This window comes from Lepidochelys olivacea (genome assembly GCF_965140295.1).
Source record: "Lepidochelys olivacea isolate rLepOli2 genome assembly, chromosome: 8".
Lineage (NCBI taxonomy): Eukaryota > Metazoa > Chordata > Testudines > Cheloniidae > Lepidochelys > Lepidochelys olivacea.
In genome coordinates, this window is record NC_140418.1 from 20,783,493 (window position 1) to 20,798,666 (window position 15,174).

A 15,174-nucleotide genomic window follows, 5' to 3' on the forward strand; every position below is an offset into this window, starting at 1 on the left:
AAATACACCTCTACAGTCATAGCGGGGAAAGGAGAAAAGAAAGCTGGGGGGTGGGGGCTAGTGGGTTAGAACATAAGAATGGCCATACTGTGTCAGACAAAAGGTCCATCTAGCCCAGTATCCTGTCTTCCAACAGTGGCCAATGCCAGGTACCCCAGAGAGAATGAACAGAACAGGTAATTGTCAAGTGATCCATCCCCTGTTGCCCATTCCCAGCTTCTGGCAAACAGAGGCTAGGGACACCATCCCTGCCCATCCTGATTAATAGCCATTGATGGACCTATCCTCCATGAATTTATATAGTTATTTTTTGAACCCTATTATAGTCTTGGCCTTCACAACAACCTCTGGCAATGAGTTCCACAGGTTGACTGTGTTGTGTGAAAAAATGTTTCCTTTTGTTTTAAATCTGCTGCTTATTAATTACATTTGGTGACCCCTAGTTCTTGTGTTATGAGAAGGAGTAAACAACACTTCCTTATCTACTTTCTCGACACTAGTCATGATTTTATAGACCTCTATCATACGACCCTTTAGCTGTCTCTTTTCCAAGCTGAAAAGTCCCAGTCTTATTAATCTCTCCTCATATGGCAGCCGTTCCATACCCCTAATAATTTTTGTTGCCCTTTTCTGAACCTTTTCCAAGTCCGATATATCTTTTTTGAGATGTGGTGACCACATCTGCATACGTACCATGGATTTATATAGAGGCAATATGATATTTTCTGTCTTATTATCTATCCCTTTCTTAATGATTCCCAACATTCTGTTAACGTTTTTAACTGCTGCTGTACATTGAGTGGATGTTTTCAGAGAACTATCCACAATGACTCCAAATTCTCTTTTTTGAGTGGTAACAGCTAATTTAGACCCCATCATTTTATATGTCTAGTTGGGACTATGTTTCCCAGTGTGTATTGCTTTGCATTGATCAACGTTGAATTTCATCTGCCATTTTGTTGCCCAGTCACGCAGTTTTGAGAGATCCTTTTGTAGCTCTTTGCAGTCTGCCTGGGATTTAATTATCGTGAGTAATTTTGTATCATGTGCAAATTTTTCCACCTCACTGATTACGCCTTTTTCCAGATGATTTATGAATATGTTAAATAGGACTGGGCGCAATACAGACCCCTGCGGGACACCACTATTTACCTCTCTCCATTTTGAAAACTCACCATTTATTCCTACCTTTTGTTTCCTATCTTTTAACCAGTTACCAATCCATGAGAGAACCTTCCCTCTTATTCCATGACTACTTACTTTGCTTAAGAGCCTTTGGTGAGGGACCTTGTCAAAGGCTTTCTGAAATTCTAAATACATTATATCCACTGGATCCCCCTTGTCCACAGGCTTGTTGAGTCCCTCAAAGAATTCTAGTAGATTGGTGAGGCATGATTTCCCTTTACAAAAACCATGTTGACTATTCCCCAACAAATTATGTTCATCTATGTGTCTGACAATTTTGTTTTTTACTATAGTTTCAACCAGTTTGCCCGGTACTGAAGTCAGGCTTACCGGCCTGTAATTACTGGGGTCTCCTCTGGAGCACTTTTAAAAAATTGGCATCACATTAGCTACCCTCCAGTCATTTGGTACAGAAGCTGATTTAAATGATAGGTTACAGATGATAGTTAGTAGTCCTATAATTTCATATTTGAGTTCCTTCAGAACTCTTGGGTGAATACCATCTGGTTTTGGTGACTTATTGCTATTTATTTTATCAATTTGTTCCAATCCTCCTCTAATGACACCTCAGTCTGGGACAGTTCCTCAGATTTGTCACCTAAAAAGAATGGCTCAGGTTTGGGAATCTCCCTCACATCCTCAACCATGAAGACCGATGCAAAGAATTCATTTAGTTTCTCCGCAATGGCCTTATCATCGTTGAGTGCTCCTTTCGCATCTCAATCATCCAGTGGCCCCACTGATTGTTTAGCAGGCTTCCTGCTTCTGATGTACTTAATTTTTTTTTTTTGCTATTACTTTTTGAGTCTTTGGCTAGCTGTTCTTCAAATTATTTTTTGGCCTTTCTGATTATATTTTTATATAACATTTTATATTATATTATTATTTTATATTATATATAATATTATGTATTATTTATAATATTTTATAATATATTAATCACTGAATAGTAATTAGAAAATATTGGTTTCTTAGCAAGACTGTAAGGGACTCAAGGCAAGGGCCATCTTTTCATATGGGTTTGTACAGCACCAATCACAATGAGTTCAATATCTGATTGGGGTCTTTAGGTATACTACTGTAATACAGACAATCCATACTAATTTTTACACTTCATTTGCCAGAGTTTATGCTCCTTTCTATTTTCCTCATTAGGATTTAACTTCCACTTTTTAAAGGATGCCTTTTTGCCTCTCATTGCTTCTTTTACTTTGTTGTTTAGCCACAGTGGCTCTTTTTTGGTTCTCTTACTATGTTTTTTAATTTGGGGTATACATTTAAGTTGAGCCTCTATTACGATGTCTTTAAAAAGTTTCCATGCAGCCTGCAGGGATTTTACTTTAGGTGCTGTACCGTTTAATTTCTGTTTAACCAACCTCCTCATTTTTGTGTAGTTCCCGTTTCTGAAATTAAGTGCTACGGTGTTAATTTTAATTATATTATGGTCACTATCACCAAGCGGTCCAGCTATATTCACCTCTTGGACCTGATCCTGTGCTCACTTAGGACTAAATCAAGAATTGCCTCTCCTCTTGTGGGTTCCAGGATTAGCTGCTCCATGAAGCAGTCATTTAAGGTGTAAAGAAACTTTATCTCTGCATCCCTTCCTGAGGTGATATGTACCCAATCAATATGGGGATAGTTGAAATCCCCCATTATTACTGAGTTTTTTGTTTTAATAGCCTCTCTAATCTCCCTGAGCATTTCACAGTCACTATCACCATCCTGGTGAGGTGGTGTGTAATATATCTCTGCTGCTAAAGTCTTATTATTCAAGCATGGAATTACTATCCAGAGAGATTCTATGGTACAGTTTGGTTCATTTAAGATTTTTACTTCATTTGATTCTATGCTTTCTTTTACATATAGTGCCACTCCCCCACCAGCACAACCTGTTCTGTCTTCCGATATATTTTGTACCCTGATATTACTGTTCCATTGATTATCCTCATTCCACCAAGTTTCTGTGATGCCTATTATATCAATATCCTCATTTAATACAAGGCACTCTAGTTCACCTATCTTATTATTTAGGGTTATTCTGGGGATTACAGATTATTATAATAAATCATAAATCCAGTGTGTCTCTTTTCAGTCCAGGAATTTTAGTGTCTAACAAAGTTATGAATTTAAGTTAGTCCCAGGTTCATCTTTTAAAAGTGTGCAGGTTTCCTTTGAAGACAAGGACTGAGATGAACAAACTTCTGCAACAGCCTTCCAAGGGGAGCAGTGGAGGAAAAAAACCTAACTAGCTTCAAGACTGATCTTGATAAGTTTATGGAGGGGATGGGATGATGAGACTGCCTACACAATGGCATGTAGCTGATCTGTGACGGCTAGCAGCAAATATCTCCACTGGCTGGTGATGGGACACTAGATGGGGAGGGCTCTGAGTTACTACAGAGAATTATTTCTCAGGTGTCTATCTGGTGGGTCTTGCACACTTGCTCTAACTTATTGCCATATTTGGGGTTGGAATTTTCCTTGGGTCAGATTGGCAGAGAGACCCTGGGGGTTATTCACTTTCCTCTGCAGCATGAGGCACAGGTCAGTTGCAGGTTTAAACTAATGGGAATGGTGGATTCTCTGTAACTTGAAGTCTTTATGATTTGAGGACTTCAGCAACTCAGGCAGAGGTTGGAGTCTGTTATAAGAACAGGGTTGAGGTTCTGTGGCTCAGAATGTGCTGGAGGTCAGACTAGATGATCGTGGTGGTCCCTTCTGACCTTAAAGTCTGTGAGAAGTCAGATATGGCATGATCACTTTGTGAAAAATGTTTGCCCCTGGGTTTTTGTCTTTTATCATTTTCCTGTGTGAGTTCATTCGAGAGCATAATGATTGTCTAGTTTCACCCATAGTTGTTTCTGAGGCATTTATTGCACTGGATGAGGTACACCATATGTTGTGATAGGCATGTGTAGGACCCATGGATCTTGAAAAGGTGTGTGTGTGTGTGTGAGTAAGAATACACCTTAAACCCTTTCCTAAGAAACATAAACTACACCAAAAAAGGCCCTCTTATCCGAGAATAAGAATGTACACACAGGGGGTTGAACCTATATCTGTATCAGTTTAAATTCACTTAGTTTATCATGAAAAAAGCTTTCCTGTGTGGACAATGCCTAATATGCTAAAGCTAAATGATTTGTGAGGTAAAGCTTCCCCTCTAGTGGCTGTATGAATAACATTCTTACTATAGGTTTCAGAGTAACAGCTGTGTTAGTCTGTATTCGCAAAAAGAAAAGAAGTACTTGTGGCACCTTAGTGACTAACCAATTTATTTGAGCATAAGCTTACCATCTTACCATACTTGCCAAATGGAATCACTGAATAGTAATTAGAAAATATTGGTTTCTTAGCAAGACTGTAAGGGACTCAAGGCAAGGGCCATCTTTTCATATGGGTTTGTACAGCACCAATCACAATGAGTTCAATATCTGATTGGGGTCTTTAGGTATACTACTGTAATACAGACAATCCATACTAATACAGGCTATTCAATTACAATAATTATTAGCACTTCCATAGCACTTTTCATTTTTAAATATATTTTTTTCTGAACATGCAATGATTAATTAATCCTCACTACACACTTGTGAGGTAGGTATGTAACAGGGCAATGGGATCAGAAAATGTGGAGCTTTTGCAATGTTCTTTTGCTTGTGCGTGTGCGCAGCTACTAGTGGCTGGAAATGCTTATGCAAGGGCAGGAGCTGAGCAGATCATGCAACAACACCCTCAGACACAGGCCCGGCCCCACTGACCTGCTAGTGTAAGATGCTATTGAGTGACATGATTCCTGCTGGCATGGAGTACATTACCCTGTTGGCTTCCAGAATTAGGGCTTAGGGCAAGTATAGAGGTGTGCAGCAGGCATGTTCCATCTAGGGTGAACAGATGTCCCGATTTTATATGGACAGTTCCAATTTTGGGGGCTTTTTCTTATATAGGCACCTATTACCCTCCACTCCCTGTCCCGATTTTTTACACTTGCTCTCTGGTCATCCTAGTTCCATCTCTCATTGAAGGCTGAAGGATCAACAGTGAGAACTATGAGTGCTGAGTGACCCACCTGGTTTTCCCCTGACCTGCACCCCCTTGCTTCATGATAAAGGTTGCCCGTTCTCAGACCGCTGCTCACTCTTTGAGACAGAGCCCATATCTTCTTCCTGTGTGTGTTTGTGCAGCAGCTAGGACAACGGGATCCCAATCCTGATGAGCACTGCTGCAATAGAAACAATGATAAATAATAATCAAGCAGGGTCTGACTCCAAAGTTGTGCTGTCCCCACCTTCTAGCTGGCTCAGCTAGGAAAGTAGTGGGCTGCACAATACAGCCCTCATAGCCAGCTGCTTGAGTGCAGCAGATGTGGTGCCCCTTGAGCTGGGGTGTAATTGGTATGGGGATCGAGCAGCTTGTTATCTGAGGCTGCTGGTTCCTGTCCAATAAATATGTACTGAAGTTATTACTGTCTAACAGCTATTTGGGGTGACACTAATAAACAGCACTTTGCATGTTAAAAAAATTAGCTAATGCATCCTCACAGTACCTGTGTGCAGTAGGTCAGCATTTTCTGCATATTACAGATGGAGAAACTGAGGCACAGAGGGGACAAAGGACCAGATCCTCAAAGGTACTGAGGCGTCTAACTTCCATTGATTTCAGTGGAAGTGAAGAGCCTCAATACCTTCAAGGACCTGGGCCAAAGTGACTTGATTAAGGTCACACAATGAATCACTGTCAAAACTGTAACTAGAACTTACGTCTCCGGAGACCTGGCCTCTGTTCTAATCACTGACCACACTGCACCTAAAATTATGCTGTCCCCAGAGAGACTAGCTGATGTTCAGCAAACATACTGACAGAGATCAGAGTGAGTGGAATGTGTTGCCTCCTGAGAAGCTCGTGCTGCTGGACAGATGATTGAATCACCCTTTCTGTCACATTGTCTTCATTTCTATCACCTGCCCCTCTGAGCAGACCTGTCATGCTCCTTTCACCAAAGCACAGTGACTACTGCTCCCAGTGTCAGCGAATAGCCTGCAGAAGGCACAGAGTGACACTGCTTGGCCTGGCTCTTGTTCTTTGTCCTCCTGGGGACAGGATGGCAGCTACTCAAGCAGAAACAAGAGAAGATTTAGACGGAGGGATGCTTCTCTTATCTGATTAGAGTTCCTTGGTTGTGCTCCAGAGGTCCTATCCCTGGCTCAGTCTCACACAATGAGAGGTTTAAGGAAAAGGAGGACTTGTGGCACCTTAGAGACTAACCAATTTATTTAAATAAGCTGTAGCTCACGAAAGCTTATGCTCAAATAAATTGGTTAGTCTCTAAGGTGCCACAAGTCCTCCTTTTCCTTTTGCAAATACAAACTAACACAGCTGTTACTCTGAAATGAGAGGTTTAAGTCATCACAAATACTGTGTATGCCAACCATGTGACTCTAGGGCCTATTTCCTTGGCTTTTGAGTTGATTTTTATAGCAATCAGGTTCTAACTTGCTGCCACTAAATACATGCAGTTATTCCACCTGCTTAGGTGGATCTGACTTGCCTGTTGTTAAAGGGAAGAGAAAACTTCTGAATTTATTACTCATCTGCCTCAAGACTGGCAAGAACATACTCCAAATATCTGCTGAGAACCAGCAGAGCATGCAAGCTCGCTCCTTTTAAGAAAGCTTGTGAAGTGGATGCCCTTTCAGAGAACAGCAACAGCCTGGTCTAGGCGGGCACTGAACACTCAGTTCAAATCCTGGCTCTAATAGTAACTTGCTGCAGGGCCTTTTGTGAGTCACTCAATTTCCCTAGCTGTAAAATAGGACTAATGCTACTTACCTACCTTACGAGTGTTGTGAGGATTATTCAGTTAACGTTTGCATATTGCTTTGGAAATAAGTAGTATTGGTTCAAAAATACAAAAAATATAAAAAAAACCCGCTACAATAATGGCCCCAAATCCTGTGCTAAAATAAACTGCAGTGTCTGGGTCCAGTACGATCAAATAATTCAGGATGCTTTACAAGGCTGCTGGAGAAATGAGGCCTTGTAGTATTGCACTCACCTAAAGGAGGAGATAAAAAGTGCATTAGCAGATAGATAAAGAGTACCCAGCTGTCACAGTCACTCCTCCGCTCACACTCTCACTTTAGCTGGACATCATCCTTCCTCAGTCGGGCTCTCTACATGATGATGTCCTTTGATAAAAGGCACCGAGAGGGGGATGTGTGACTATCCCTGCAGTGGAACTTCTGTTACTGTCCCTGGGTACTTATTGATTTCCCTAGTTCTGAACAGCAACACTCTAGATCTGCACATTGTATAACTTTTGTTGTAGTTGTACACTCCATGGGGCAGGAAGTATGTTTTTCTCTGTATCTGTACAACCCCAAACTGACCCTTGGCACTCTATGAATAACACATATAATAATGCTAAAATAATAGAACAGAAGATCTGGTGTCAGTGTGCAGAGACTTTGAAGACAGCTCCCTAGCCGTTCTCCATTTATTCTTTCAGTTATGTACGGGTGGCTTAGACTGATGGGGTGTAGGTGGGTGCTAGTATGGTGGCATCTCTAGATTCTCAATACTAAATAGCCAGACCAGATCTTTGGCATAATTGACCTCCACAGAGCAGAAACTCACATAGTTGCTGTGCAAACCTTAGGGAGCTCAGATGAGTTCATAAGGGCTCACAGCAGCTTTTAGAGTTTATACACTCCCATGCTTCACAACATAAGGCAACAATAAATTGTGGGATTTGGAAGAAATTCCCCCCCAAGTTGTTCAATAATTTCCTGTTGCAAGTTTCTTGCACCTTCTTCTAAGCAGCTAGTTCTGGCCACTGTTCGAGACAGGATATCCCCTAGATGGCCTACTGGTCTGGACTAGTATGGCTGTTCCTATGTTGAAGTCAATGGAATTACATACAGGAATGAATGACTTTACCAGAGGGTTTTTTAAAGCCAACAGACCTCTGAGAGGATCTCCCTGTTGCCCTCTGTGCAGTGTTTGTTAATAGGTTCTCTAGGCCACAAACGGTGGCACTGCCCTGAGACTAAGCACATATGCTACTAATTGGAGGAATATTAACAAGGCAAAAGAATGTTTTTTTTTAAGATGGGACTGTGCCTTTTTAAAGCTTTATGATAAAGATGGAAGGTCTGAAAGGCTATTTAAAATATTTTTTATTTGATATTTAGATTAGAGATATCAGTCATGTCCATGCTGGCCTCACCTGATGACCCTTTGGAGGTCTCAAAGCACGTGTATTGTGAACACTCACATTTTAATCGAAGGGAGGGGATGTTAAATCTTTAATAAATACTTTTTTCTCTAAATGTTTATTGGTCATTGATATTAAATAGGTGTTAATAAAAAATAAAAGCCCTGATTCTGGGCCAGCCCTGGCTCCCTATGGCAGCTCAGCAGCTATAAAAGGGCTAAAGCTGGCCTTGGGGAATATCCTGGGTTTAGGAAGCTTCCCTCTGTGGCAGAATAGCCCTATACTGCTCCTCTCTAGGGCTGTACAGGGTGAGTGGCCAGGCCCAGGATGGGGTGTCCTAGTTTAGACTTCTAGGGGGTTTCTAAATCCAGGTACTTGCCCTCAATCCCAGACTGTGCTTCCCAAGCTGTTCCCTTTGAGAGTCTGATTGCAAATCCAGCCTCCTTTCAATTGCTCCCCTTTCACTCTCTTGGCTGAAGTGTTCCCACCCATTTCTCTAGATCTCTAGGCACTGTGGGATCTGTCAGGGCCGGGAGGACCTGAATTTATAGTTCATACAGAGCAAACGAAAAGCAGACCCCCAACCCCCTTCTTCTTTTAAACTTCCAGGCCTCTTAGTCCATCAGAAAAAATGAAACAAACAGGAAGGGCAGGAGGTGGATATTGTTTCTCTTTGCAGGTCACCTTCAGCCAAGGGCCCTGGGAGAGCAGGGTCCCTCCCCACCAAGATGCATAGAAGCAGATGGACTTTTTGAGGAGGACAGGGGGTAGGGGTGAAGGTGGGGGAGTAGATACATGGCTGGGAATCCGGGAGCGCCCTTTCTGCCCGGGGAAATGCAGCTGGTGTGGGTGAGCTCCAGCAGCCTGGCGGTGGGTAGTACAGTATTACTGCCTCCATGCCAGCCAGAGCCCCTCGCAGGGACAGCTGGATCCTAGGGCAGGCTGCACCCCTCCCCCTCAGGGCCTTGGGACATTTCAAAATCTGCAGGAGCTGCAGCCCGGCCCCCTCCCGGGGTGTCACGCGCGGCCAGCCCGCAGAGTCCCCGAATTGGGGGCGGAGGAATGCTCCTGCCCCCCAAGCTCCTGAGCCAGCCACGCTGCTCCCACCCCTATCCGTACCCGCGCAGCCTCGGCGGCCGGGCGTCACGCGTGGGCGGGCTGTGCGCCAACGGGGCTCTCCCTGCAGACCGCCCGCTTGGCAGGTGCGCTGCCCAGCCCGGCCTCGCCGATTGGTTTGTCCCGGAGCCAGGTGGGAGGCCGATCCCACGTGTCGGGCTGGCTGCGGGGTTTGAACGCGCGATCCGGCGGGAGAGCCCCAGGCTGCCAAGTGCCAGAGCCCCCGGAGCTCCGCGCCCTGCTTCGTCCAGCGCCTGCAGCCCCTGCGACCCGCCCCACGGAGGAGCGTGACAGAGAGGAGGAGAGCCGGAGCCATGGGGAACGCCGAGTCCGTCCCTGCAGGGCCCGCAAGCCGCCTTAGCGTCAGCCAGAGCCCGGGCATCCGCTTCGGTGAGTGCAACCGCAGCGGGGAGCGCGGTTCTCCTCCCGAGTGCCCAGTGCTGGCTCTGCGGCCACCTCAGCTCCCGCTGCAGGCGAGCCGTGCCGGGGTGTGGTGCTGGGCCCCGGGTGACCGTGGGGTTCGTGCCCTGGCTAGTGAGTGGGGGCCGTGGGTTTTGCAATGTACTGTGTATTGGAGAACGTGTGCATCCCACCCACCCTGGGTATCAGGGTGTCGCTGCTTTTGCCCAGCCTCTTTTATCAGTGAAATGGAACAAATACCTGTTGCATTTGAACGTGGAAATCTGGGGCATATATTTTAAATAAGGGGAGCCCATAGAAAGATATTTGGCCTACCCTCAGACAGAATGAAAGGAAAGATCAACAAATTCAGATTGCTCTTCCCATGTATATTTCTTTGACTTTTTTTTAAAAAAAATGTTGTAGTGTTTTCCAAAGGATGTTTGTTGGTTGACACTCAGAAATCCACCACTGACAGGTCAGTTAGTGAGACCTGACATCTGCCTCATTGTTTGAAAAACTCCAGACTTTCCTGTTAGGTTTAAGTGGAGTTTTTCAAGGTATTGTAGTAAATATGGAAAGGGTAGGAATGCTTCTTATTTTATTTGGATTAATGTTTTATTTTTAAAATTAAATAAGCTATATAGGGAGTTCAAAACACTTTTTAAAAGTCCGGTGTCCTAAAGTAGCTAGACTCTAAGGTGTGGTACACCTGTCAAACTTTATTTGGGCAGGCAGTGGGGGGTCATGTGGCTTGAGTCCCTGATCTATCTTAATGGTAACAGTATCAAAGTTGTATCTCCCTCCCTCCCCCCACTGTAACTTCCCTCTCCTAGGAATTGTGTATACTCTGCTCTGCAGTTATTGCCCAGGATACTAGAGTTTTGCCAGATCCACCCTCTGAGATTCAAACAGCAGTTCACATCAAAGCTCTCTGCCAATCCAAGCTCACTCAGACTGGTAAAGCATGATCTAAGAAGACAAATCAGTCAACAGTGTCCTTGTCATTGGGTGCCAGGTTATCTCTTAGTGCTTTTATTATCCTGCCTGCTTCCTTTTTGCATCCCCCTTGTTTCCATGGTTCTGCTAAGGCCAATAGAGAGACATCTGATTGGCTGGATTTAAAGGATGCTGGTATCTGAGCTCAGCCAACCACTATAAAATACTAGTGCATCATAACATGAAAAATCCTGTGTGGTAATACAACCCATTTTTAGGTAATGCAAATTAAGACTTCAATTATTATTATTGTGTTAAGTTTCAACAAGGCAGTACTTGTCTTTTATTAACCCTGGGCCTCAGGCCTTGTGTATGCTCCTAATGCATTTAGAATAACAGAGTTCTGTGCAGTGTTGCTGTAGCCATGTTGGTCCCAGGATATTAGAGAGACAAGGTGGGTGAGGTAATATCTTTTATTGACCAACTTCTCGCCAACAAAAGTTGGCCCAATAAAAGATATTACCTCACCCACCTTGTCACTTAGTCAAGCATAGGGCAGATGTATAACATCTAGTTTAGGTGAATTTTTAAATAATGCTCAGTTACCAACTCCCCTCTCCTGATATTTAATATTAAATAGTCAGTTTTTTATGTCCTTGATGTTGTTTACTGACTTCCTTAAATAGATTTAATGAACTTGTTTGTCTTCCCCCTCTTTCTCAGAAAAAATTATAACTGTTCTTTTGCTATCAGAAATATGACAGCAATGTGATGTAAATAAAATGCATGAGATTCTCCTATGAATGTGTAATGGCAGTTGCTGATCTTGAACTGTAAGACTCCGTGATCCGACCTTCCATGCAGGATAGTGTACGAGGGGGAGAGAAGGGCATTTGGATCTTGTAATGAGGAACGTGGTATAAATCACTCAAGAGAAGCTGTACTGTTCACTTCCCAGATAAAAGACAGAAATGTTGTGCTGGTCTGCACTCCCTCCCCACGTTAGGCAGCATGCTGCTGGTACTGAGTGCCATCTACTGTAACAGGAAAAAGGGGCTTGATCTCAGGAGAAGAGGCAGCCTGATCATTTCTGCCCCCTCCCTCAAGAAGTGTGCAGTACAGCAGGTGATTGTCTGGTCAGCCTGAAGCTGCAGTAAGTTTGGAAGTTGAGCGTGTAACACTCCCCCCCCCCACCTTAAAAAAAAAAAAAAAGTCGGGGGAGGGAAGGTACAAATTGTTTGTGGCTTGGATCCCTTTTTCAGACTAGTTATTGCTATCCCAAACAGTGCTGAGCAAGGTTGAGCATGAGAGTGTATTTTATATATATCAAAGGAGGGGACCCACACAGGGTGTTGCTGGCAGTTTGAGGATTAAATGCTAATCAAGTTGCTAACCAGCTGACACTCTGGACAAATGCTGGCTTTGGTTTTGTTTGTTTGTTTGTTTGTTTTTCAGTGGGCTTGTGTTTTTTCGTGTGGGCTGCTGGCAGTGTACTTGCTTTGGGCTGATTAGTTACTATTAGGAACATATGTGTAATGTAATTACATTGCTGTGTAACTGAAGGTTATTTTACAATTAATACATAACTGTGCTTCATAATCTGTTTTCAGTTAAAAATCCAAGTGTCTAGCCCTTCTGGTTGTGAAAATATCCTTCAAAACATTAACTGATGCTATTGAGTCTTTAGACCACCTAAAAGAAAAGCTCAGAGAGGTGTGACCTGCCCTATTCATATTTCTGGAATATTAACTCTGATGCCAAACTATGATAATTTAGATGTCAATGTTAACTACTTAATTCCTTATCATTTTAGCAGAAATAGGTTAATGTGCACAATTGTCATTGTTGGATGTGGTAGCCGGTATTGATGTAGGGTACGGAGGGATAATTAATTGCTGTGAAAAGTTGGGGAACAAAGAATTCAAATCCCCTTCTCCTCTCAAATGTAAAATCACCTCCCCCTTACCCAGTAAGGGGAGTGGAAAGACCAAATGAATCTCTTCCCCAAAAAGCCTCAGCTGCATCCTGAGTTTCACTAACCCAAACCAGCCGCCACACCTTCCTGAGTGCCAAAAATCCCACTTGTCCCCTACTCCCGTGCTCAAACCACCAATTTTTCTTTTAACAACTTCTGTGGGGCAGTTTTGCCTTGTTAGTACAATAATCTGCAACCTGCTGAAAATTTCAAGTTGGGACAGCGTGAAATAAATGGCCTTAAATAGAAAATAAGGAGCATTGTATGGCTCGGACTAGACTTGAGTGGCAGTGAGGGTTTGTGGGATCCCCCACCACGTAATTCCTGAGATGCTGCTGCATAACTTAGGTCTAATGTGCTGAATAGGACATGGGGTCTTGTTTACCAAAGCATTCATGTCTGGGTAGCTGTTTAGCCTTCTCATGCTCGGAGAGGTTGCTATACTGTATTCCTTTGTAGTAGATTCTATTTTAGCCTTGTCACACATGACTAGCTCCACATCTTCCTTGCTGTGCTTGGCGTGTTTGCTGAACACATCTCTGGGATGATCCTGGGCTGTCGTTCTGAGTGTGCACAGTTTGGGGCATGTGCTTTCTCCCCGGGAGTGTGCATGCTCCCAGGAGTTCCTGGCTTCCAGTGCTGTGCTCTGGCCAATAGATCATGCCGGTCTCAGCTGAAGTTCCTTTTTATAGTCAGTGTGTGTAAATTCTAAGACTGATGCAGAGAGTTTGTGGATTGTCCATACTTGGAACCAGATCTTATAAACACTCACAGGGGGTCATAGTGCTTGTTATTGTTCCATTGACTTCAATGAGACTGGAAAGTGTTTGCAGGAGTGGGTTCTAAACTAGCCTCTGTGTTTTCTCAGACATGCTTCTGTGATTGTTATGATCTCTCTGGTTTGTTAAGCACTAAATAGTTTTGGCTGAACTTTACTGAAGTTGAAAATAAGATTTTTCCTGATTTTTATGCTAAACACAGATATTCTAAACAAATCCATTTATTGTCCTCTGACACTTGACTGGCTTTGAAGATGTTTATACTTTATGATTTATAACAACTTTTATTTCAAGTGAAGTTACAGGTGGTTTTTGTCATATGGTTTCTTTCTACTGGCCTGGCCAGGCAGCCTATGGCATCGGCTTGGCCAACCAGTTGTCAGGGGGATAATATTAGCTGTTGTTTTTATCTCTTTCCATTTAGAAAGCCTTACCTGGTGAAATTGCCTGCTGAGGTTTTTCTTTGTTTTGAAATGAAAAATGTCAATGGTTTGAAGGCTTAGGGTATTGACTTTCTCAGCTCTTCTATGTATGGTAATCCTCACTGTAAGGGCTAATTTCCTTCCAGGATATGAGAGAAAATATTTAATTTCTTTTATAATAGCAAGTGTGTTGTTGTTACAGCTGCCAGTCACTCTGAGCTGTAAGCTTAAGTAATATGGTTTGGGTAAAATGAGAACTGATGGGAACTTGTGGCCAAAGCTCAAACTGATCTCAAGCCACTTATGAAACTCAAAATAAGTTTGGGTAGCTTTTGCTGGGCTATTTATTTAATGTGCTCCTCTGCATTTTCTGGTTTCAGACAGAACTGGATATAATGACATCGAGAGGGAGATGGAGGGAGGGGGCGGCGCTATTTCTGGGTTTCTAGTTTGGTAGAAAGCAGGACATACTGGGAATCAATCTCCTGGAGGATCTGAGAGTGTGACGTTATAAAATCAGTGAGGTGGTGGGCACGACGACTTTGCTACATAACCGAGTTGAATTGTCACTGTCAATATAGAATGATAAATGACAAAATGCAGACAATGCACACAAGTTACTGTCCCATAAATCTCTCTAATGTAAACACACCCAGGAGCTGGGACTGGAACCCTAGTTCTTCCTTCCAACAACACAGGCTTCTACCACTTACTTGATAGGGTAATACAAATGGAACCCTTACACTCTCCTTGGGCCCGGCCACTGGTGGGACACATCACACTCATTGTTATGCACTGCACCCAGCTGGTATGTTACATTAGGCTATGTTCAGAAGAATTCCAGGGGGATATTTGTGTAAAATGGGGATGGTCCCAGATTCAACCTACAGATCCAAAAACTCTCCGTCTAAGGAAGTTAGATCTGGATCCAGTCTGTGGAGCTTGGGCTGCTCTCTAGTGTTGTGTTTATTGACAGGCCCCTGTGTCAGGGCAGGACTGTTCTCCCAGTCATAGAATCTTACCAGGTAGAGTTTGCAGAAAGGCCTTAGCTGAGCTTTTCTCCAAGTCCTGGCTAAGAGAGGATTAGACCTCCAACAGCTCCAGTCACTTCCAAATGGCTTCAGGAGCTGAGGCTCCCAA

General features: G+C 43.4%; 1 protein-coding gene across 2 annotated transcripts in view; it reads left to right on the forward strand.

Moving 5' to 3' along the window:
• Positions 1-9,582: 9,582 nt before the first annotated feature.
• NEURL1B (neuralized E3 ubiquitin protein ligase 1B) overlaps positions 9,583-15,174 on the forward strand; it is a 215,681-nt gene continuing 210,089 nt past the window's right edge. Inside the window, exon 1 of one of the 2 annotated variants that reach the window (XM_084636219.1) lies at positions 9,583-9,910. In XM_084636219.1, the coding sequence (XP_084492345.1) occupies positions 9,835-9,910 (76 nt within the window). In that variant the 5' untranslated portion in view covers positions 9,583-9,834. The remainder of the gene's footprint in view (positions 9,911-15,174) is intronic. The other variant, XM_084636222.1, reaches the window with a different exon arrangement.